The sequence below is a fragment of the Ochlerotatus camptorhynchus genome, unplaced genomic scaffold (assembly GCF_037179485.1).
Source record: "Ochlerotatus camptorhynchus isolate MF236.1 unplaced genomic scaffold, CSIRO-AGI_Acam_v1.1 ptg000379l, whole genome shotgun sequence".
NCBI lineage: Eukaryota > Metazoa > Arthropoda > Insecta > Diptera > Culicidae > Ochlerotatus > Ochlerotatus camptorhynchus.
Genome location: NW_027040867.1, coordinates 955,124 through 981,881, shown reverse-complemented (window position 1 = coordinate 981,881; position 26,758 = coordinate 955,124). Strand labels below are relative to the sequence as shown.

Here is a 26,758-nt window from a genome sequence, read left to right as displayed (position 1 = left end):
ATCATTCATTTTGCATGATAACAATATGTGAGGAGACTCGCATTGTCATTAATCTTGTGTAGACGGCTGGAAAACTGTTGGACATTTTGCCAGATTCAGCACTCGAGAATCTAAAAAAAGTTAATGGTGACGGTTATCGCAAAAAAAAAAACTCGTATGCGTGAGAATAATGCTACGTAACCATATTTTCGTGTGCTCATGATCGATGTGACAATGAGTGACTACAAGACAGACATGACAAAGAAGGTTCTGTCACGGTGCTCTTCTGGCCGTTAGTATCTAAAAAAGTTCTTCATTAAAATTGAATACATGTTAATTAAATAGCCACATATTACAAAGTGCTCCATTCACCACAAATCATTAATACCTTGATTTTTAAATCTAACGGTTGCAGAGTAGATTGGCCCACATTTATTTGGGAGAAATGTTCTATCATTTTTTCAACGGGTTAACCCCCAGATTTGTGCCGTTGGGAAAACCACTCTTTGAAAATGTCAGCTCATTCGGATGTAAGACGAGCTGGCGCTTTTGGTTGAAAGCTTATATGGGGATGGCCATATATGGAGAAATGACATTCCTTCACCATTTCGTGCATATAACTGGTTCAGCTAACTCAATTAAGCTCAGGGTTTCAACACATGTAAATAGCTCAAACTATATGGAACAGCTTTGCAGAAGACGAACACGATTATAGCTAGTATTAAAGAGATATTCATTCTTTAATTTATACGTAAATTTTGTTCGTATTGGGCTTCGATCTAATTTTAGGCCTACTAAGCACAACTTGCCCTATGCCTTTATTTTTCGAGTGGACTTTTTTCACAAAATCGAATGTTTCAACTGCAAATGACTTTTAAATTTATTTACCTTTTCGGACGTACCGTAACATTTGCTAAAGAGAAACAAATTGTTGAGATATTGTTAAAAGTCTAACACTGCTTCTTGACCCCAAACTCGGTATACGGATTCTAAATTAGGCCACGCCATTGAATTCACTTCGACCTATCAGATACGGATACGGAAAAATATTTTAAAAAAAATCAAATATCACCAAAGAACAAGATCATGCATGCTTGATTTTCGCAGACAAAACTTACCAGCTGCAAATCTCACCAAACTGTGGTGAGATTGAATTAAGCTGGGCTTAGACAGGGCAAGTCAATTAATCAAGTCAGTTGAATTCAACTGACTTGAACGTGAATTGAACCATGCCATTCAATTGACTTGATCAACTCACTTGAATTGATAAAAGTTGAACCAGGCTCAACTTTTCAAGCCAATTGAATTCAACTGAGTTTATCAAGTGACTTGCCTAGTCTAAACCCAGCTTTAAATCATTTTGGCTTTACATCCGAACGCAACCGAAACTTCCATAACGGCTGGCAGCAGTCTCTTCGTGTCTGCCATCGGTGAAGAGAAAAAAGAAATAGCATTATTCTACCTTCTCTTTCTAAGAAAACGAGGTGCAACGGAATCATTTTTGCGTCGATTCAACGCACAGCTTGATTTTTGCACGTTGTGAATAGTCTCGCAATATCAAAGTAAAGGGTGATACGGTCAAAATTTGGTCAATATCAACTTGACGTATTTCTTTCAATTTTGCATTTAAAAAACCTGAACACCCCTCATTTTGAAGGTGTATGTGTGTAGAATGTTGCTCCTATTTTGATTTTGGAATTCACTCTTCAGTTGTCAAAATGCCGTCCAAGCAAGAAGAGCAGCGTATCAAAATTTTGCTCGCGCATCGCGAAAATCCGAGCTACTCGCACGCAAAGTTGACAAAATCGCTAAAAGTTGCCAAATCAACCGTTAAAAATGTAATTAAAGTGTTTGGGGAACGTTTGTCGACAGCCAGGAAGTCTGGATCGGGGGGAAATCGAAAACCGGAAGCCGCTGAGACGACAAAGAGAGTTGCCGGTAGTTTCAAGCAAAACCCTAACCTCTCTCTCCGAGATGCCACAAATAAGCTAGGTGTATCGTCTACAACCGTGCATCGAGCCAAAAAACGAGCCGGACTATCGACTTACAAGAAGGTAGTGACTCCAAATCGCGATGATAAACAAAATACGACGGCCAAAGCGCGATCCCGGAGGCTGTACACGACGATGCTGATGAAGTTTGACTGCGTGGTAATGGACGACGAAACCTACGTCAAAGCCAACTACAAGCAGCTTCCGGGACAGGAGTTTTATACGGCAAAAGGAAGGGGAAAGGTAGCAGATGTTTTCAAGCACATGAAACTGTCAAAGTTCGCAAAGAAATATCTGGTTTGGCAAGCCATCTGTACCCGTGGCTTGAAAAGCAGCATTTTCATAGCTTCCGGGACTGTCAACCAAGAAATTTACGTGAAAGAGTGTTTGAATAAACGTCTGCTGCCTTTCCTGAAGAAACACGGTTGTTCCGTACTGTTTTGGCCGGATTTGGCATCTTGCCATTACGGTAAAAAGGATATGGAGTGGTACGCCGCCAACAACGTGCAGGTGGTTCCCAAGGACAAGAACCCTCCCAACACGCCAGAGCTCCGCCCAATTGAGAAATACTGGGCTATTGTCAAGCGGAACCTAAAGAAGACCAAAAAACTGCTAAGGGCGAGCAGCAGTTCAAGGCAAACTGGCTTTCTGCGGCGAAGAAGGTGGACAAGGTGGCTGTACAAAATCTGATGGCAGGGGTCAAGCGTAAGGCCCGGCAATTCGGATTTGGAAAAGCGGAAGCCTAAATGAATATTTTTCCTGAATTTTATACTAATTGAACTTGAAAAAGAAATTTAATTTGATTTTTTAAATAAACGATTTCACCGATTTACACGCGTTTTCCCTTGACCAAATTTTGACAGTATCACCCTTTAGCTTGTAAAATCAATGTCAAGCATGATATTTTGCTCCAATATCACGCGTGATATTGAGAGCGTATGAGAGCGAAAAAATATCAATTTGCAAATGATTATACCACACTGAAAATAAAATTCCGTTTATTCTACGAATTTATTCGTTGTTTTCTGCAACTAAATGGATTTGTACATTGTATGAAGCTAGTTTTGTTAGAACTGCCACACTCGTTATCGCTACACCCAACCAGCGAGCCACAAGTGTTGGTTGTGGAAACCGAAAAATGTGGAGTGTGTTAGTGAGGATGGGTAAAAATAACTTCATCATTGGAAGGAATAAATATGACAAAAAACATAAAAAAATATACTTCAGATCGGACTCGACTCATGAACCTTGTGATCGTCAGATCTGCGCTTTAACAATCGCTTTACCTGTGCTAAGAGAAATGGTAAAGCTAAAGGCAAATAAGAAGCACTCATAGAACGGTAATTCGATTTCGCTTGCTTTTTCTGCTGCTTGCATGTATTTTTTTTCTCTAACATAAAACCACCACGACGAGTAATTTGATTTATTGTGGTAGCTTGCATGTATTGGGCAAACCGACAATATTTCTAAAAAAAATATCCTATCTCCAGGGCGTAATATTGACATTGCGCCAAATGACAGGAAAAACGAATGTTTCGTACCATTTATGAAAGATGTGTTGTATGTACGATATTAATGTTTACGAAACGGTTTTCAGAGAAATAACGAAAATACATTTTCAGTGCATAACTCTATCGGATGAAGCTAAAAACTGATTCTTTCGGAGCACTTCTTTTGTTTTTGATAAAAATTGGTGAAATCATTCATGTCACGCGTTTTCATTGGCTTCGTTCGGTAGCTTTTGAACTAAAATGTCTTACCAAAAGCATAATTGACTTGTTAACTCTGAAACCATGTTTTTTTTATGTTTTCTGCTCGATAGACCCATACAAAATGGGTTTTTTTTTTATTATTATTCTTTATTTGAGAGATTTTTAGAAACGAAATGGGCTATTAGGCTAAAGAAGTGCTCTATCGTATTGCAACAAAAAGCAGGCGCTTCGATAAGGTTGACGATTTTATCCGGGACTCCTTTGCGTCTCAGGGCGTCCCACAGATTTTAGTGATTGAATCAGTCGAAAGCTTTTTCTGAGTCAATGAATACCACATAGATGGAATTTTGGTATGCGTTGACCTTCTACAGGATGATGTGGAGCGTGACAATATGGTCCACATAAGATCTTCTGGCACGGAATCCTGCCTGCTGCCCCCGGAGAGTCGCGGCGATCTTCTCCTGTATTCGATTCAGGATAACTTTGCACAGAACTTTAATAACAACGCACAGTAACATGGTGCCTCCGCAACATGGTATCTCCCGTAACATGATATATTCGTCACGGTAAACCCGCGTGACTTTGTGCATTGGTCGATGAGGAAAAAGCGAGCCCCATTAACCAATTGCCACAAAATTCTGCGAACAGCTCACCATTTTCGCTCATTTTTCCGAGTCCATGGCGTCCCATGACGCGCTCATAATTCCTGTTATCGGAGCCAATCTTCACATTGTCGCCAGTGTAGATCTTGAAGTCACTCTTTGGCACTTTATTCAAGACGGCATTCAGTTGAGTTTAAAAATTCTAGTTGTCCTGTAGGTCAGCAGCATCGGTTGGCGCATAACATTAGATTATTGTAAGGCACCCATTTTCTGGTAACGATTATTCTCTTATTAATAGGCTCCCACTTGATGGGCGCAACCTGTTCCTGGGCGGAAACCAATTCCTCAATGCTGGTACTGCTGTACTGCTACCCGACGGTAGTTTGTGATCTCCAAAGGTTCGGCCAACGGACTTCTTTCTGTCCCAGAGTATCGAGCTTTATGCATCGCTGGAAAAATGTGCTTACCCTGCTGAGCTAATGTTAGCAAATTTTATGTTTCCATTATTGTCCTTTATTTTGCGCTAAAAGTCGTTGCTGTTAAATCAGTTCGTAATGTTTCTCTGTTGGTTTCTGTAACAATTCATACATTTCGGAGACAGTAGGTGGTTGGCCTGAAGTCTTCTATCCCCGTGATGGGGCTGCAATCTTCGGTGCAGCTTCCGGGGAAGAGCATTTGTTATTAAGCGATTGTTATTAAGCGATATTGGCGAAGCATTTCCTCTACCGTCGTGCTGGTACCGTGTCAGTGTTTGCGTCGCACCTTCTCACTTTGCTATTGTCGGCTACGCCACCAAGCCGTAACCATGTGGTTATGGGGGGGGGGGGGGTATCGGGGAGGACTTATGAGGACCAAAGCGAGGTAAACAGCTCCTACCAGGTTGTCAACTCTCCATTTTGTAGCCTAATTTGTATGGGAGCGAGCTGTCAACTAATAGATTTAGTGTCAAAATTATAAATTTAAATTTAGATTTAAAAATCGAGATAAATGTCTATGGGATTGATAAAAGTATAATTCTGCTCAAAAAACTAAGTTCTTTCAGATGATGTATAAAAACCGGTATGTGTTTCACAATTAAACATCCCAATTAAAGTTCATATTTTCCACAGACCAACATCGAGACTCATGTCTTTAGGTGAGATAGCCACTCTATGAATGTTTTGTTTTCTGTATCGGGTTTGCAGTGATCCGGCTGGTGCTTATAGATATTTTGGATGATAAAAATTAGGATTTATTAAATTGTCCCAGCGGTTATGATTTTCCGGATTTTTTTATGTGTGGTTATTTCAGCTGTAGATCAGTTCAGATCTGTAGATAATCAAAAAATAAGACCGCTTCCAATGGAAATTTGCAAGTTGTGCAACAAAATGTACATTATTTTGAGTTTTGAAAATTATTATGTAAAAAAATGGATTGGATGACATTGCCTCTCAAAATCGGCTAGCGCACTCTACATTGATGGTGCATGAAAAGAGCCTATTTGTTGTTTTTGTTTCGACGACAAACATTTTTTGTCAAGTTCAATCAAACTGATTTGCATAATATGCATAATAATACCAACCAGTTGCACGTGCCGAAATAGGAATCTATGGAATGTGTTACACACGAGTTCCCACAGATGGACGCTCCTCAAGGGCTTCACCAAGCTCATCGGAAGGAGAAATAAGTGTCAAGAACACACCAACACTAGTTCTTAATGGGGAACTCTGGTCTATCGGCAGCATCCTCAGTAAAGCTTCGTCTGGAAGTGCACCGGGAACAGCAGGAAAAAAAATAGCTGCATTAGGGAATTTTTATGGCTTTATAAGCTTGTCTTCAGCTAAAATTTTTAAGATGGGTACATCCCAACCCCTCTAGTTAAAGTATGGACGGCTGTCACCTCAAAACTGGAAAAAAAGCTGTTCCAATCGAGCAAAGCGGTGCGTTTTGACGGTTCGATTGGAACAACTTTTGACAGACGTCCATACATTTACTGTAGGGCTTTAGGTACATCGTTGAGAAGTTCTCCGAGAACGATCCTACATCAGCAAGAAATTTACGCGCAGGGAGACATTTACCGGTAGTTAGTGGTGAAAGCAACTTAACTTCGCGTATGAAGTAACATAAAAAACACTTTGAATGTAACAACTCAAGGCGGGAGTAGCCGTCAACAATGCTGATGATGGTACAGCACGCAACAATCACCCTACTGCTTTCTCTCTGAGATGATCACGTTGGTCATGACGAGAGGAACAACACAATAGTTGGGTAAAGAAGAACTGCATTATAACACACCATCGACTGGAAATGCTCTCGCAACGTGGGGCTTTAGGTAGTGATGAAAACGTCGCTAGAACTATTCCACAGCCGCAGTCAGTTTATGAGCAAAAAGAGGGACGCACATTTTTGCCTGTGGACTTGGAGACATACTTCAAGTCCCCGCGTACATCGTACGGGCTAGGCAAAAATGTGCGTCTATCTTGAAAAACTGACGCATTAATGGCCCTTCGCTCATTTTCAACTTCTATTCAATTTTCATACTGCCGTACTCTAACGGAACTATCCACCTACCCTCTTCTAAAAATCATTCTCTAGCTAATAAATCATCACACTAAAGCTTCATGTTAGCATTTCCAACCAACTCTGAAAATCGTTAACTTCGCGTATGAAGTAACATAAAAAACACTTTGAATGTTCTCATTTCTTGATGTAACACAACATCTCAACGAGATAGAAAGGTGCTACCTTAAGCAAAATTGTTAAAATGCATAAAATATATCAGATGGTGTAAACATCACTTAAGGATACCATCACCAGATGGCGCTCGAGAATCATGTGAATTTAATGGTCTTTGGTAAAAAAAAAATCTCTCCAGTGATATTAGTGTGACTTATTATTATTATTATTTTTATTATGTCGAGTTTTTCATTAGTTTTTCGTCATACACGTCCGAAACAAAACTTTGAGGATGTTCGTTTTATTTGCCGTTTTGAGTCTGCCGTTACTTGTGCAATGGTTGTTCCTTATTGGCTTGACAGTATCTGACCATACTTTTATAGCAAACGTCCACGAAAGAAATGCGGAAATCAAACAATAGTATTGAAACTATTCCTGCTCCTTCAGACTTGCTGCTGCATTATCAGAACATCGGTGGTATCAACTGTGACGTCGACGATTTTCGCGTAGCTACCTCGGATCTTTGCTACGACATCATTATTCTCACGGAGACATGGTTGGATTCACGCACGCTCTCTCATCAGGTGTTCGGCGACGATTATGAAGTTTTCCGTTGCGATAGGAATGTTGCTAATAGTCGGGAAGTTAAAGGTGGAGGTGTTTTAGGGCTAGGTTTAAAGCGAGGTTACTAGAAATAATGCTTGGACATGCTTAGAGCAGGTGTGGACGTCGATTAAACTGGGCGATCGTACCTTGTTTCTCTGTGCGGTTTACTTTCCTCCCAACCGTATACGGGAGCGTGACTTCATCGAAAGCCATTGCCAATCGGTTTTCTCTGTTCTGGATACTGCCAATGCAACCGATGAAGTTATTGTGTTTGGTGACTTCAATCTCCCGGGGATTTCATGGATAAAAACTCGCAACGGTTTCCTCTATCCTGACATGGATCACTCTGTCATCCATTCCTACGCTTTGCTCCTTCTGCACAATTACAGCTGAGCCACTCTTACTCAAATCAACCATGTTATTAACCAGAACAACCGCAGTTTAGATCTTTGTTTTGTAAGCGACCAGGACATGGCTCCTTTCTTATGCGAGGCGCCCACTCCTCTGGTGAGACTGGATCGTCACCACCCGCCGCTACTGGTGACGTTAAGTACTAAGCTGATGCATGATTTTAATATTTCACCTGCCACCGTTTCCTACGATTTTCGCAACGCCGACCATGGTAGTATCGCCGAGTTACTCTCCAATTTATATTGGGACGACTTATTGGACACCGTTGACATTGAGTCCACCGCTAAAACTATTTCCAATGTCTTGGCATATATCATTGACAGACACGTTCCGAAAAAGATTCATCATCATACGACCCATCCACCATGGCATACGAGCTTTTTTTTTAGACTTTATTTGAGAGATTTTTAGCCTTAGGCCATGGTATACGAGCGAATTTCGTCGACTGAAATCCAGAAAGAGAGCCGCTCTTAGGAAGTTCACCAAGCACCGCACACTATCCCTTCAACGGTACTATGTCAGGATCAATAACGCATACAAACGAGTTGCAAAACGGTGCTTTCTTCAGTATCGACGTGGATTGCAGAGAAAGCTTAAGTCACGTCCCAAGCAGTTTCAGAAGTTTGTCAACGAACAACGTCATGAAGCTGGTCTGCCGTCGTCTATGACACATAATGGTAACGTAGCCTCATCTACGCAAGATATCTGTCAGCTGTTCTCTGAAAAATTTGCTAGTGTCTTCACGGACGAGAGACTGAGTGACGACCATGCCCGACTGGCTGCCAGTTACGTACCACTCTCTGGCCAAACCATGAATTGACATCAATCCCGAGATGATTTTCAGGGCTTCCTCGAAACTCAAGTCGTCGAACGATCCGGGTCCTGACGGAATTCCATCGGCGTTCCTCAAAACGCACTTGGACCGTTTGTTGTCTCCACTGCTGCACGTTTTTCAACGGCCGTGGCATTACTTCGCTAAGCGCTGTTGCTAAATTGTTCGAACTTGTTGTTATGGAACCGTTACTCGCTCACTGTAAGCCGTATATTAGTATCGACCAGAATGGTTTCATGGCAGGTCGCTCCACTGCCACTAACTTGCTGTGCCTTACTTCCTACATCTCTAACAGTATGTTGGATCGTGCTCAGACGGATGTCATTTATACTGACTTATCTGCTGCCTTCGATAAATTGCATCAACGCATATCAATCGCTAAACTGGACAGGCTTGGTATTCACAGCTGCCTTTTGCAATCGTTTCAGTCGTACCTCACCGATCGCTATCTTACTGTTGTCATTGGTGATCACCAGTCCCTACGTTCGCTGCCACATCCGGCATACCCCAGGGTAGTCACCTGGGACCGCTGATTTTCCTGATTTATTTCAACGACGTGAATCTGGTAATTGAGGGACCACGATTATCTTACGCAGATGTTGCTTCCTTCAACGTCAGCTGAATGCTTTTAGTGATTGGTGTATTCTGAATCGTATGGAGGTAAACCCGTCCAAATGCTCGGTTATCTCTTTTTCGCGCAAAAAAGAGACTATTATGTTCAAGTATGTTTTGCTAGGCACTGAAATTGAGCGCGTCAGCCAAATTAAGGACCTAGGCGTGATTCTGGATACAAAACTCTCTTTCAAGCAGCACATCTCGCACGCCATCGACAATGCTTCCAGAATTCTAGGGTTTATCTTCAGGATTGCCAAATGCTTCACGGGTATCTACTGCCTTAAATCGTTGTACTGCTCCTTGTCTCGCTCCATATTAGAATACTGCTCGGTTGTCTGGACTCCTCAATACAACAACGGTGTCGAAAGAGTTGAGTCTGTTCAGCGACGGTTCCTGAGATATGCGCTACGTAAACTGCCGTGGACGGATCCCTTCCGATTGCCTAGCTACGAAAGTCGTTTGCAACTGATCCATCTGGAGCGCCTGTCGGTCCGAAGAGATACAGCAAGGGCATTGCTAATTGCGGATATTTTGCAAGGACGCACCGATTGCCCTGTCCTCCTTGAGCAAATTGACATCAATGTTCAACCCCGAGCCTTACGGAATAATTCAATGCTGCGCCTGCCCATTAGACTGATGCAAAATTTGACTTTTTCGCTCCACAGTGCTTAAATGGTTTCAAATCGGGTCGTGATTAGCCTCCAAAAGTTACAACTCATTTGGTTAGAAACAGACTTCGCACAAACCATTTGAAGTTTACATGTAAATTACTATGGGAAATCTCAACTTTTTGTTCATTGCCTTCTAGTCTTTTTTCCATATTGAGCTGCAAAACAGCTCGATAGCGATTCTTATAGAAAATTTTCTCAGCTACAACTTTGCTCAAGATTGTTTCTATGTAAAACGAGACAGGAAATAGTTATTAATTATTTAAGAGATTGGTAAACTTATGACATGATCAAGCAGCTGCTCTGTACACGGAGATGAAAAACAACCCAAAATTAAGTACTTTTCCCTCAATTCCGGGGTTCAGCCCAATAACCCAAATTTGAGTAAATCGCATATAGTAGTTTCCATTTAACACCAGCAAAAAAATTACCTACTCTTAAGTATATTCTACCCAAAATTAAGTTTAATTCACGCAAATTTAAGAATATGCAATTTACTCACAAGTAACTTATTGGGCTGAACTATATCGCTGGGTCGAATCTCTCGTTCCTTTTTTGACAACAATAACGAGTGCAAGTGAGAGGCTGAAGTCAATATTAAGTAAAAAGAACTCAAATTTTGGGTAGTATTTTTTCTCCGTGTAGGCAAAACTGTATTTTGCAGTGTGACATAGTAGCCATGATTTTTGTGTCCTATTCAACGCCCCAGAAACACCAATGTTGCCTGCTGAGCAGGTGATTGAGCATGATCATAGGACATCAGTGCATTGAACCATTAATAACTTTCGATGCTTGCATTTAATCAGAAAGTGGTCTTCAGCAAAGTTGTAGCTGAATATCCTACAAGTAAAGTTGAAAACTTTTGAAGCAGACCGATATGGTGAATTATTAGATAGACATGAACAAAAATCTTGGTTTTACCATAGTAATTCCCATACAAACTTCAAATGGTTTGTGCCATCTCAGTTTCTCACCAAATGGGTTCAAATTTTGAGAGGTTAGTCAGGATCCGATTTGGAATCGTTTAAGTATTGTGGAGCGAAAATTTCAAATTTTGCATCACTCTACTGCCCATACAGCGAACTAATTATAGCATGTTCGGTGCAATCGGTGGTTTACAGAGACTATTCAATAGGGTCTCCGCACTGTTTAATTTTTACCTGACTCGCCAGCTGCTTCGCCGGAGGTTTAGTTCGTTTTTTTCTAGATCAGTTTAGTTTGTTTTGTAATGTTCCTTTTATTTTAACGAGATGACTATCTATGTACTTATTGTTGTTTTGTTTTAGTACTTTTCATGTTTAGTTTAAGTTACATCATTGGGTCAAATAACGCCTGTTGATGTTCAGTAATATAAATAGGGTAGGTGTACCAGTTATGGAACCCCCATAGGCCACAATAGCAGTACACCATAATAGGAACGTATAGCCATAACTGGTATACTTACAATATACAAATGGTAATGTTTGCAAATTCAAATTTAACACTCTGAATTGTGTAAATGGCGCTATATCTATCCTACTGTAAGTTTAAAATAAGTACTATGTTACTATGGCACAATATGGTTGAGCTTTCAATTCTTACAACATTCAATACTAGAATGTCAGCTATTTTATATGTTATTAATTGAACACAGTTAAAAGATAAACTTAAAGTCAGCTAACATAAGTGATCATGTGTTAAGTACCAAACACCAATTTTCGAGAAATTTCCAGATAATCAATTAATGAGAAATTTATTAATTTTGAGCACTACAGCTAGTTGCAGCCAGTCAGCATATTTTTGAAAGCTTCACCTTAGCTTACTTATACACATTTTTCAATTTTCAGCAAGTCATGAACATCTCACCGTACAAGCAACTACCTATAATTCATGTCATTCCATTTTTCCTACTTTCACGCTTGCACTTTTCCAATTAAAATCAGTGCCCATCATACGACACCGGCAGTCTACCAGGTGACACGGCTTGGGCACGAAAATTGTGACATCACCGAGGGAGTCCTGCTCGACATCACCCCACTGCTAGTGGACGGCAAGAAGCTGGTCACCTTATACGATAAGGACCTGACGGAAGGAATTAATCTGCTAATTGGTAAGTTCAATTTGACTGACTTGTCACTAAACTCAAACCTCTGTGTCTCTGTGTTTCGATGTCGATGTCTGTAATAATAAATAGACCACTTGGCACCTCTCCGGCACCGGCCGTCCTTTACCATAAGCCATGCTCTTTAATCCGGAACGTCGGAACATTAATTATTGTGTCATTTGCTGGTTCTGTGCTTCCTTCCGACTAAACCGTTTCTGTCTGTTAAAGTGAAACAGCAAGCATCAAGCATCACAGACACTGACTGAGCTGACGGATAAACTAAATGCTTCCTTGTGCACAACTCGAAAATGATGGTGATGATGATGATGATGATGATGATGATTATTATGATGATAACGTTGACGACCGGCGACTAGGACGATGATGAGAGTGTTGTTGGAGAGAGCAATTTACGTTATTCGGACCCGATGTTGATAGATGGTTTGTTAGATTACAGTTGACAATTCAACAGCTGGCTTTGATGATGTGTAGATCTTAATTTTGATATAGGACTACGTCTTTGAGTGTGTGTGTTCGTGTCAGAATCTAATGCAACTCTATTCAATTTTACCTCGATTGGGTATTATGTTCCAGAGATAAGTACAGACAAGTATACTAATTATTGATGCATTCATTTTCTGTATACTTTGGACGACAAAATACATAAAAATTACTCGAATACTGGGACGTCAGCATTGTTATCAAACAATTACCTAATACAACCCATCAAACACTGTGTTGTGCTCTACATGCAAAAATATTTGATCTCTTCTGAGCATTCCGAAGCAGCTATGATCACAGCCGACAATCTCCATTTGCACTTATACCTCCATTATTATCACAGCAGGTTCTAACTATCCCAAAATCGACTTTCAATTAACCTCACATGCATATAAGTACAGCATCACTCCACCAACCTTCCGCCTAACTCTAATCTTGGTGTGTTTGTATTCCTTTTGTTCTTGCAGTGGTCTCGGAACAGTGGGGTCATCAGTGCGTACGTCTAAAAGTGACGGTCAAGTCGGATAATTGCGGTGAAAATGCTGACTGCTCCGGAAAAGGTGTATGCTTCTCCAACAATTCGATGGTAAGTGCAAACACTGCATAAAATGGAGGCTTCGTCCACTTGATGGCTTCGCCCCATCTACCGTTGTACAGTGCCGGGCAAATAAGACATAACATTGTGATTTTTGTTTACTCCAAAAAAGCTCATAACTGAAAAATGTGCTTGCTGGTCGAAAAAATTATAAATTAAATGTACACAGAAAAAGCTCTGAATTTTAATGGTTAAGTAAATATGCATGCATGTTAACTTCCTTTCCATGTAAACTAGCAACTTGAAAGAAATGCTGCTTACAAAGATGGATGGTTGCAAACCATATTTGAAATATTTCATGAAATGTCTCATACATTTACACGATCTATAATGTAAGCTTGTATTGATATATGACACTCCATTTATATGTATCAGTGACAAAAAATTAAAGTACTTTTTCAATTGTTTATATGATCATGAATGGCTGAGTAAATTTATTTCTGTCTTCTCGTGATTTTTTTATTTGCCTTAATGCAGAATGGGTTCAGCATTTTGAATCGCACCATTGCTATTTTTTTTTTGATTTTTTTAAAAGAACACACTTAGCAATAACTACTTTTACGTAAGACGTAATACATATTGGACGTAAATTATGGAACGTAAACAAACATTTCATATAAAAATAAGTGTTCTCACAAGCAACTCGACGAAGAAAACGTTTGATTGAATTGATTTTCTCGTTTCTTTCAACTGATTCTTATGTCAAAAGGGCCGCTTATATGTATTGGTCTCAGGGCACCAAAATTTTCAAGAATTTTTCGTAGTGTGAAGTTGCATTAGTTTTTGGTGAAATTTGAGATCTCACGATCAAAAATAGAGGTGAAGAAAAAAAAAACGCATAAAAACAGAATTGAGTGTATGTATTCAAGTAGTGCATGTAATTTTTATGACAGAAGTTTTTCAAAGTTATTGAATTCCCTACGCTAAAACGCAAATCTACAGGCAACCTACATTTGCTGGTGCAGTAAGAAAAAACGGTTGCTAGTAGAACACTGAGCTCCCACAACAAACCATAACGAACGACGATAATTGAAGCCCGGTCACATGAATCTTTTTGTTAAATCATGTGGTCATGTTTAGAAACAAATTAGGAAGCATCTTCATGATCAGAATAAACCCGGGATAGAACCCACAATCTTCTTCATAGCAAGCATCCTTACAAACACCTTGTTTGTATATTTTTTTTTTCCTCTGAACGGGGCATTAATCCACTGCGACCAGTAATTTGATGTGTAGTGGTTTATCGTGTGTCCTTAGTTTAGTGCATGTCGTCATTGATTGTTGGTATTCGTTCGAATCCAGTGATGACAATAACATTCAATTAAATGTATGGAAACGATGGCATTGAAATCGAATTACCTTCTTGGAATTATTCAACTGGGATTTTTGAGTATGATCGAGCACTCGTTCCATTCCCATAAAATATCGCTCACGTTGCACTAAATCGCAACTCTCCTGCCCGACGCATAGGTCTATATAAAATGAGAGAATACGAACTTAGTATAAAAATGATTTATTCATTGAATGGTGTAAAGTTGCGGTATTCGTAGAAGGCATAAAGCCTGCCTATCTGTCGAATGCGTTTTTCATTGATGTCAAGTGAGGAATTATGGAAAAAGCAAACAAAAGATCTGGAAGTCATGGAATTGTGTTCTTATTGAAGAATTTAGTGATAATAATCCCACAATTAGGCTGCAAATAGACGTAACATATGGTGCAGGACATGTTTGAATCGGCCCTTCAGATCTAGTCATGATCTTGTAGATTTTGCACAAACGTAATCGGACTGGTTCCTCCTCTACGTACACCCAATGACACTCGCGCATAATCGTATTCAACAGTGTCTCTCTCATGTGAACCCAAGCCCGAAGATAGCAAACGACCTAAAACAGTAATTTGATGTGTAGTGGTTTATCGTGTGTCCTTAGTTTAGTGCATGTCGTGCTACTAAAACATTGATTGTTGGTATTGGTTTAAATGACTACAATAAAATTTAATGAAATTTAATGAAACGATGGCATGGAAATAGAATTACCTTCTTGGAATTATTTCTTGGACTTTCGAATATGATCGAGCCCGAGTCCCACCCATAAAATATCGCTCACGTTGCACCAGTCTTCCATCTCAGCACCTCACCACTACGTAGCAATTCAGATTTACTGTACTGCAAGCAGTGCCTGTTTGTCTCATTTATCATCACACGCAAGGTGTAGCACTCCAACCCAATTTCAAGCAGTGGTGAATATCTTCGCTGTGAAGTACGAGCACAACGAACAAATGGGTTCATCAAACATCAACGAATACGCGTTTGTTGATATTCACCACTGCTTGACTAACCAGCCCAAAATTATCAATATCAGCAGCAATCCTCAAAAGCAAAATAATCATATTCATTTAGGGCAATATGATTATTTTTAATATTGTCGACTCCAGAGCCTAAAACCTCGATGTTATCAACAATTCAGCATGAGGCAATAATTTTCCATCAATCTGTGAGGCAGAGACGTTAAATAGAGACTCGCATAGACTGAAGCAAGAAGAACCAAACGAAGCGTCAAATGCTGAACCAAACGAGTAAAGTAAATAAATATTACTGTTCGCTCAATTCACCAGCAAAGAGTATTGTTCTCAATGATGATAGCATGTTGAATTATTTTCACGAAATATTTGATATCTGTTATTTATTTATTTATTGTTGATTCAATTTCAAAAACTTTGTAGTGATTAAAAAAAAACTCCAATCGGAACGTTTTATTTAGTTTATGGTAATAAAAATTATTTTGGAGCGACTGTCATCTCTCGTCTTCGCTTTATTTTTGCAAAATGTTGTCAATTCCGGTCGAACGTTCAAATTTTCTCAATAACATTGCGGCACTGTATGAAAGTCATTTGAAGCTACTCGAAGAAACATGGTTGCCAGTGACATTGTCAAGCAATCCTTCAAAAACTGTGCTGCTGTTTAGACAGAAATTTTCATTGCGCGTCTCTATCAACGTCTCTGCTCAGAGGTTGCCTGGATCAAGAGAATGTGTTTATGTCAAAATTCAAATTCACGCAGGTAGTTGGTCTATCTGCTAAGGTTGTCTTCATTTTCAGCTAAGTTGAGTATAGAAGGAATCATGGTGGGTATAATATATGGGCGAGGAGGTCGCGGGGGGGGGGGGGGAGGAACTGCGGTTTTAGAGCAAATTGTAAACAAACTCGGTCGCTGTCCCATACAAAAATTCAACATGGCTGAATCATGAATTTGACATATTAGAACACCTATATGTAGTCACCTTGGAAGGAATGATTTTTATCAGCACAGACTGCAAATATTGGTGTTTGTTATAGTAGTGTACCAACTGGCAAGCTCTTAATAGAAGCTTCTTAAATAATGTTCAAAAAGAACTTTTCAAAATAATCTTCAAAAGGAAGCACCTCTAACTAAACACATGAACAGAACAGTAAATCTGAGTAGCTGTAGTATACGTCAATTACTACGAGCATTTTTACAGGTACTTGTACTTATGCCTTTAAAACGAAACAATAGATAGTTGCTAGATACATATCACTAAAGCGCTGAACACATACGGTGATTTGAACGACGAACTTTTGTTGCCCGTAAATATTCAAAATGAGATCCTTCCTACATGCTCACACAGGCGACAACTACCGGCGATAAAACTATCCTTCAAAAAACAAATCACTTTGTGACCGGCACGCAAAATTAGCTTATTGCGGTGGGTCTTGGCTTACTGTTGTAGGAAGTTGTCTTCCGAGTAAATATTTACGTTATTTGACAAATATCAGGTAAACATGACGCAGTCGTACAGGTGGGCGAACACATATTGCCTATTCAGAGAAAAATTAGCATTTGGCGTCATATTTGCCAACCGAAACGGATAACCGCCACTGACAGCTGCTTTGGGAATTTCGAGCACTGAACCAAAATCTTTCCTTGAAGACCTAGTTTGCATGACAACATTATAAAACAATAGCAAATAAGATGGAAGTTCGCAAGATAAGGTGTAGAAAACTGAAGTCAGAAAAGTAACTGAAAACTGCCTGCCAGCGCAAACCTCTATACTAGTTCATTCCATGGTGGCACCCCATTTCACAGTTGTTTCGTAGATCGTAGGTTAACAGGTGCTTCCGGCACAGCCTGAGTGATAATCTACTGATAATCCAGCCAATCATGTCGATAACATCAACCAGTTAATTCTGGCTTCAATTGAGTCTTCGGTTAAGGATATTTATTTTCCGGTTGTATTTTTTTGTAGTCTACATTTCTATTACGGAAATGTGGCTGTAAGCGGTGCCGGTGGTGTAGTGGGAAGCATGATTACCTCTCACCCCAGAGGGCCTGGGTTAAATCCCAGTCGGCGCCGCCGGGATGTTCTAAGGCATATCATCTCTGATCACGCCTTCCTTCGAAAGGAAAGTAAACCCGTTGGTCCCCGGTTCATGAGTTGATGGGTCGATAGGTAGGGTCCAGGTGTGGGAGCTGCCTTCCTGGTGTCGGTAGGAAGGCATCAAGGAAAAAAATGTTGCTGTGTTACACTTTTGGAATATTTGACAGCTGAGCTGTTTTTTTTTACCAAACTCCCCCTTTGGAGAGTGATGGTGAGGGGTGTGTGTCCCCCCGCCACCACTGGCAAAAAAAGATGAAGCGTTCACACCCCTCACCATCCCTCTCCAAAGGGGGAGTTTGGTAAAGAGAGATGAAAAAACCGATTTGTACCTTCCTTAAAAGTTGTCCTAGCTCGCTATCTACTATCTATGCAATTTTCACACTGTCGTACTCTAACGGAACTATCAACTCTAGACTTTCATCTCCTCCATCTATCGTATAAACATTACCACTTTAGTCTGTTATTTGAAATTAGCATCTTCAACTATGTAAATCGTTGACTTCACGCAGAAGTATGTGTGTAGTCACTCTTGTGCAAAAACAGCAGTATACCTCAGAAGTGATAGGGTTCTGTATCGCTGTAAAAATGTTGTGCCGTTACGTTATGTCCACCATAGAGCTACAAACAACTATACAAAACAAGGCTGACGGGATGAAGGAAAATTGGGAGATAGAACGGCCATTGCCCAAAATCGGCCTCTTTCAATATCAGGCGTCCGTGTGCTAAGACGCATTTCAATTAGCTAAGAGCAGTATTGGTGTTTTGAACGATAACCAGGAGTCCCCCCCACCCCCCTCTAGCAGCAGCTAGTGTGCGCTAGGGAAATTTAACGTTCAGGACTTCTTTTTATATTCGACCTTAAAAAAGTCATCAGTCAGCACACGGCCGGCTCGTGAAATTGGAACCAGTTTCCAAACAGTTCATAGAACTTCCGAGATTTTCATAGAATTTTCGAGATGTTCCGACAAGTTCACCAAGCCCCAACGCAATTGAAAGTATGACTTTTTTCCGTTTCCGTTATATTTGCATCCCCAAGTCAAAGGTTTACCCTTTACCATACTGCCGGTAACCACAAGTCAGTCCCATATGCATTTTTATCAATTTTGAGTTAGTAACACTATTCAGTATATCTTCCTATGATTTTTTAAGCTGTGCTATTGAAAAAAAGGTGACTTGTTCAAGAAATATGTAAAACAATACCAAATTGTCAAATTGTCCCACCACGAAAAGTAACCGCAAGCCAGTAACATTAAGAAAAAATATGATTTTATTAAATAAACTATAAATCAACGTAACAGCTATGTTTTAAGACTTACTTCTATTGAATTAAGAATGTTAAACAAAATATCGCATCATAAGATTTGACCCATGACAGATACTCTTCACTTCCCCTAGCGTATTTGTAACAAGTCTGGATGAGGCCGATGTAGTTCTTACGATCCTCGATATGAACGCCAATGGTTATGGCTCTGAATTCTCATGTGATTTAATGTGTCGCACGATGGATTTTGATTTCAAAAGGTTTTACCACTTCCCAGGGGATACTCGCAAAATGGCACATGGTGCTGGTTACTCATCATGACTCCTATTGATTTTCTTTTCGAATTTTGGTGGGTTTTTCACGTTTTTGAAAATTTCTGGTCTCAAGATCCATACTCGCCGGAATATGTTCCGGCCTTAGTTCTGGAACCAGCGAAACGTTTCCAAAAACATTCAATAACGTTCTATGGTACCATGGTATTTTTTCTCTGTTCAATACTTAACACTCAAAAATACCTAAAATGCGGATACCATAAATCACAATTTATTTCCATTAGGCAAGTTTTTTTTTTTTAATTAGACTCATTCGTGATAGCATTACGGAGCCGTTCACTATTTTGAATCAACAATTAGATTTCCAAAAATCAGTTCATAATCAAATTACTTGCTTCATTGTATTTAAATAAGGTACTAAAAGCAGAGACAAACGAGCCCACGGCTGAAAGTCTCCATAATAAAGGTAAAAAAGGTACTAAAAAGATGATTAAGTACTAAAAAAGGGCAGTGAGTACTAAAAAGGCTATAATAGTTGTTGTAGTACTGCAAAAACTATTTTGTCCGCACGATGGTGATGATGGATTTTCAAACATGATTTAATAGAAGTACACCCAACCGGGGTAAGATTCACTTACAATTATGTGGGATTCATCATCAGAGGATGTTAGTGTAGACCGCATGAACCGAGGATGTGATATACCTAGTTGCGGTCCAATGCAAGAAAATTGGAGACCCGAAAAATGTAGAGTGTATTAGTGAGTAAAATTGGTTATGTCGAAAGAAAAATAGGAAAGAGATTGCCGACTGGACTCGAGCCACGAACGTTGTGATTATCAGACCTGTGCTTTCTCCACTGCTCTCTCCATGCTCCTGAATTGGAGAACCTAAAAGCAAACACAAATCGCTCATTTTCTCGCATACTCGACTTCGTATGCTTTTTACTGCTAGAGAGGTTCGAGGCAAGTGCGTGCGTCGTTATAACAATGTTATAAATAAAGAGCTTACTGGTACAGTCGAAAGCGTAGATATAACACGAAATAAAAAAGACAAAAAACCCTTACATTGCCTGATAGATCAACTTATAACATTCGCTGTGATGTTCATGAACAGAGGATGATAGAAAATGGATCTAACATTCATTGTAATAATTTTTTGGTTTGCGTGTAGCTATAAAAAAAAACAGTAATTTTTTGTAGTCTACAAAGGAGAGACTGAATTTAACATAAAAAAAATTGAACATTGCCAAAGTAGCACATGTTGTCACATAAAAGTTGCTGCTACTATTTTGTGACCAAATTATGTGTCCTAAATTCATCAAAGCAACCATGAAGGCAACATCAATGACAACAAAAAAACGCAAGATGCGATTCGATATGTAACCAGTTCAGTGTTACAAAACTAGTTACGAAGCAGTAACGAAATAGCAATATTGGACTACATACAATCATAAATAAGTTAACTTGTAACTTTGATTGTAGGTTTAATTTTGGTGATGAATATTGATTTTCAGAGTACTTTTAAGGCATAATCATTTTGTGGCTTTGTAAAATTATAATAATCATAAGAGATATTTGTAACAAAAACACGTATCAGAAAAAAAAAAACAAACAGTTTCATATTTAGGGTGAAGTTTGGAGTTTTGGGAGATTAATTGAATTAATATCATTCTTGTGGTCTTATATGATTCAAACAAAAAAATATTTTGTGTACACTTGGTTTGAAAAGTTTCATGATATGAAAAATTTCTTGAGATTAGAATAAAAACACGTTTCTATTAATTTGTCCTTAAGGTTCAGTATTTTTATTTATTTGTCGTCAATCAGTGTAGACCGTTTTACAATAGTGCTGTTGCCTTACATGCTATTTTAAAACATACGTTTTATTTGAAATTGTCAGCAAATGTAGACTGCATATACAAATATCTAAAAAAATAAAAATTGTTTTAAACTTAACGAGATGAAATCCTAGAAGTTAGTGTTCTCCTTACTGTATCTTTAGACATCGTTAGATCTATATGCTCACAATAATTATTATACACTCTCATCATTCTATTAATTGGTCCATTTTTACCATAATTCGTTCTGTGAGGTGACAGTTCAAATACATTTCGAGTTCTTAACATGCGTGATGGTACGTAAAAATTTAATCTTGCTAATATTTTTTCTGAATTTACGCGTTGTGAGATAATATCATTGACAAAGGAAATCATGGAAATTTCTCTTCGTTTTTTAAGTGTTTCAATGTTTATCAACATGCAACGGGACTCATAAGAAGGCAGGGGAAAAGAGGTCCAGCCTAGTTTCCTAAGAGCAAATAACAAAAACTGTTTTTGAACTGATTCCATACGATTTATATAAGTTTCATGGTATGGAGCCCAAACCACACTGCAGTATTCGAGAATTGATCTCACGTAAGCTATATAAAGTGTTTTGATGGTATATGGGTCTTTAAAATGGTAACTAAATCTTTTTATGAATCCCAACATATTATTTGCTTTGTGAATTGTGGTATTCACATGATCTACAAATGTCAACTTCGAGTCAAGAATTACTCCTAAGTCCCTAATTTTATCGCACCTTACAACCAGCTGGTTTCCTACAATAGCATCACCATTAATAAAATACTTTACCATTTGGATTTAATTTAAAAAAAGACTATGAACAAACAATTAGATTGTGTTTGGCGAAACATTTCAAAGCTGCAGTGTAGCTTTCATTTTTGTAGATCATAGATATTACATTTGAGTTTCCATCTGGAGACATGCGTCTATTAAGGTCACGTTGCAACGAAAACGTAACTGTCATGCGGCATACAATAGTTGCCAAGTTACATATTCGTCATAAAAATAAGGTTTCAGCGTAACAACTTTTCCGCACGAAGTTGTGTAGCAACTCAGTTACAGTTCAACCAATTAATAACATTAGATCGACACAACAAGGTTACACTGTGTCATCATTGAGACCAGATAAGTCGCAATTTGATCTCAACATAGTGACAATTTGAATATGTAGTTACAAATGACCATTGTGTGACATTAATGTGTCCTGTTACTTAGAAGGTCATGACGTAACTTCATGTTTACTTGATATATAGCTGCATATATGTATTTCACGGTTACCTTATGCAATAATTGTGTAAAATGATCCTCTTTCTCTCTTATAAAAAAAGGTTACAGGTGCTACTTGGGTGAAGCTTATTAGATGCCTTGAATTAGTAGCAAGATTTCTGGCTGAATGTCGGGTGTTCGCTTGCATTCCTGACGTTGCTGAAAATTACGACACGGGGTTATTAGTGTATTAGAATGTTTTGTTGATTTTTCATGAACTCTTGATCCCTGGGAATGCTTGTGAATATTTAAGGTTTACAAAAAAGTGAACAAAGAGGTGACATTTATATCGCTATGAAGCAACTGAGAAGGAATTTATATCTGTAATTGGAACCAGTTCGTTTTTGTTTGCTAATCTGGTTCAGGTGTTATACTTAATTATATGAAAGAGAAATCGCCCAGCTCAAACCTTTGTTGGGGTAAGCAGGGGAACCATCATCATCAAACTACCTTAATACTTAGCTTATCAAGCATCAAACTATACCGATAAATATTGATCAAAATTTCATGAATTCTATAGTTCATCCTGGAAAGGATCGCATTTGAAGGGTAAACAAATTCACAAAATTGTACACTTATGGCCGGTACTGTATGTGGGAAAAGGCGGTGAAAATCCGTTTCATCATTTTGTCTACCGCAGTAGTCACCCTCACTATTCACCCTCTCGATGGGGGTCCATTATGTTCTGTGCGGGTATGTAGAAGGACGGAGGGGGTGACTCGCATTGTCAGAGTTTTGTGCTGTGTTTGAGTACATATGAATGGCTGAGGTCATCCACAAGCCGAAGAACGAAAGTAGTTTCCTCATTAGACTGTCGTATTGTTCCACCTCGAAGCACAACGAACGAACGGTGATGGTGTCGAACGAATGTTCGATTTTGTCAGGCTTATAGGACCGCAATTGAGGTGCAATTTTGGTGAATCTTCATTCATCGCCGGAAGAATATCGGACTTGTCGAGTGGACGACGGCAGGTCAGGATGATGATGGGTCCACTCAGAATTCACCGTACCAAAGCGGATTGGTTGTCGATTGACTTAGTGTTTTGAAGCGTGAGACGGTGATGCAGCAAGTGATTTTCAAATTCATTCTGTCGGTCCACGGGTCCTCACTACGCCGCTGTCGTTCAGCGTGATTGGTTTCACTTCACAGTGGAATGCATGCAATCATTCAACGACAGCAGAGAAGACAGTTGTTGTTTGGGGAGTGAGGACATCTCTCACAAAAAGACCCGTCAAAGAATAAAACCGACAGAGCGGAGTACTGACATTCATTCTAACTGAAAACCTCTAAAACCGACATGCCAACATGCACACCGGAATACTAATTCATTTTTCAGTTCTTCCGTAGCTCTAAGCATTTTTTTGCATTGAAATGGAAGCACCCTCCGTTTGTTTGACTCGTCATGCATGTATGGTTTCGCACTGCTGCTCATCCATTATGCAGTAGCTGACCGCAAACTGAAGTAGAGTGTTTGATGGATGAACAACTGGCGTATCCTTTAACCATGGTTGGCACTAAAACCTAAACAGAATTTTGAAGTTGATCATCAAGCCATTCCTTTACTCATGAAAACTTGCAGAAATATTAATACTGACCGCTATTTTCAATTCCACAGGAAGGCTACGAGTGCCAGTGCTGCAGTGGATTTGCAGGATCTCATTGCGAGGAGATTGATGCTTGCACGCCATCCCCGTGTACAAACAATGGCATTTGCGTCGATCTTTCTCAGGGTCACGAAGGAAATGCCTACCAGTGCCTGTGTCCTTATGGTAAGTCTGATATTTTCAAATTCCACCTAAATGACTTATTTACGGAACGATCCAAATGCAGGTGTTGAGATTTGGGACTAGATATTTGAAATGCTTCAAGAATACTTTGCTGATGCCTTCACAAATGCCCAGTAAAAATGATTATTTTTAAATTCAATAAATCTTAACTTGCAAAATCCCAGGTAGTTTATACTGTAACTAATAGTTTACCAAATTTAATATTGAAAAAATCTCTAGAGCTCTTTGTTCAAACACTGTCGTAGAGGCTGGACACCATATATATGTTCCAGTCTATATATGTTCCAGTTAATCCCAACATCTTGTAAACAAAAAATGCATAAACAGAGGCTCAATCAGAAATAAGGTTTCCGCAGCGTTTAACCTTTAACTGACTGCTTGGTGTAAAAAGGTCATAGCTTTTGCGATTATAAAAAAAAAACCCGAATTTATCCACCTATGATGTGATCAGACCCTTCTTACTTATTCAAGTTTATTTATTTTATTGTCATTATCAGTGACCAAGCCCCCCACCCCCGTGTCATCCAGTGACGCTACGCCACTGTCTGGGGGTACCCGGAATATATCCGGGTGTAGTCTATTTGGTGAGGCTACCAATCACCTTATCATCGTATTTTAATGTGATTTAATGGGTTTTAATTCAATTCATATTCAAGCAACTTCCCAGGGTACCCGGAACATGTCCAAGTGTGTTCAATGTGGTCTGGAACACTTAACACGACTTGCATTGATCTTATTTTTGAATGCTGTAGTAATTTGATGTGTCGCATGATGGTTTTGATACGTTTTCCGTTAAATCCAGCGTGAAGGCCCATATTCACCGGATCTTATTCCGGCCATATCTCCGGAACCGGTTCACCGATTCAAAACCGTTCAATAGCGTTCAATGGGACCCCAAGACCTATCATTTGGCGCCGAGTTTGTCCAAATCGGTTCAGCGGTTGCTGAGAAACGTGAGCGCATTCATTTCGTTACATACACACACACATACACACATACACACGTACACACAAACACACACACACAAACACACACACACACACACTCACACACACACACACACACACACACACACACACACACGCACACACACACACACACACACACACAGACACACACACACACACACACACACACACACACACACACACACACACACACACACACACACACACACACACACACACACACACACACACACACACACACACACACACACACACACACACACACATACACACACACACATACACACACACACACACACACACACACACACACACACACACACACACACACACACACACACACACACACACACACACACACACACACACACACACACACACACACACACACACACACACACACACACACACACAGACATGTTCCGATCTCGTCGAGCTGAGTCAAATGGTATATGACACTCGGATAGTCGGTTTTTCAAGTGATATCTATACCCTTCTTTGTAAGCAGTGTAAAAACAGTTATTCGAATAATTGTTAATTTATTGCATTAGTTTAATTTGCCAAAAAACTACTCGAATGGTTTGTTTTATAGCTTAAAAGTATATGAAGTCAAAGTGCATCACAATAATTTTGGATTTTTCTGTAAGTTCAACTACCGTGGAAATTTGTTGAGCTCGAATATAATTCTCCTAATTTGTGAATAAAGCCCAATTTTGAAAAATAAAATTTAAGAGAATAAAAAAAACTTTCGAAATACAGCACCACGTTAAATTAAAAAATAAAAACAATTTGAACTTTGACCCAAAGAACCAAAATTACAGATATCAAACTCAGGTTCGTTGAAGAATATAAACCACAACCAGATCTTCTAGATTTTGCCACTTTAGGTAATTTACAATAATCTTGGATTATTTTTTCTTTATTTTATAATCTTTGATTTTTGTAACAATTTTAGCCATTGACATATTTTTGAGATCCTTGAAAGGAAATTCAGTGATTTCTGATAAGAATTCTATCGTAATTCTGAAAAGAATTCGTAACGGATTGTGAAAAGAATCCATTGCAAAATCCAAGGAGAATCCCATGTTAATTTTGGATACATCTACTCCCTTTGATGTTATCTTCGGAATTCTATAACAAAAATCTCAAAATTCTCTTGAAATCATCCATGATCTCGAAATATTTTCGCTAGATTTAATTGTATGAATTTCAAGATTTCTTAAACTGCTTTTTAATTAAATCTATCATCTTGTTGTAGCCAAGGTTGCAACTCATTTCAGCTAAAACAATGTTTTTCTAAATTATGAAATAATTAGATGCCATGATCAAATTTTGAATTGGTAGGATAAAAAAAGAGGTTGCAAAGAATGTGTTTGACATATTAAACCTGTTTATTTCACTTCATGAGAGTCACAATCAGCGATTTTTCACAAACTCACTCACTCACTCACTCACTCACTCAGCGATCAGCAAATCGCTGATTGTGACTCATAGAAAGCAAAATTTACAGGTTTTATGTTTACAACGCATACTTTGTAACCTCTTCTTGTAAGTTACAAGTAAAACATGCCATCATACCATCTTTTGGTTTTATTATTCCGAAAAACATTATTTTAGCTGAAATGAGTCTTTGCAACCTTGGTTGTAGCGGTACTTTGGTTAGAGATTGAATTAATGTAGCATTAAGCACAGAATCAAAGTTATCATACAAAACGA

The 26,758-nt window shown here is 39.1% G+C and overlaps 1 protein-coding gene across 2 annotated transcripts in view; it reads left to right on the top strand.

The window, feature by feature from the left end:
* Positions 1-26,758, top strand: part of wry (weary) — a 565,654-nt gene that overhangs the window by 373,430 nt on the left and 165,466 nt on the right. For both annotated transcript variants that reach the window (XM_065232870.1, XM_065232868.1), the window contains exons 4-6: positions 11,994-12,160; positions 13,123-13,241; positions 23,903-24,056. In XM_065232870.1, the coding sequence (XP_065088942.1) occupies positions 11,994-12,160; positions 13,123-13,241; positions 23,903-24,056 (440 nt within the window). The remainder of the gene's footprint in view (positions 1-11,993; positions 12,161-13,122; positions 13,242-23,902; positions 24,057-26,758) is intronic.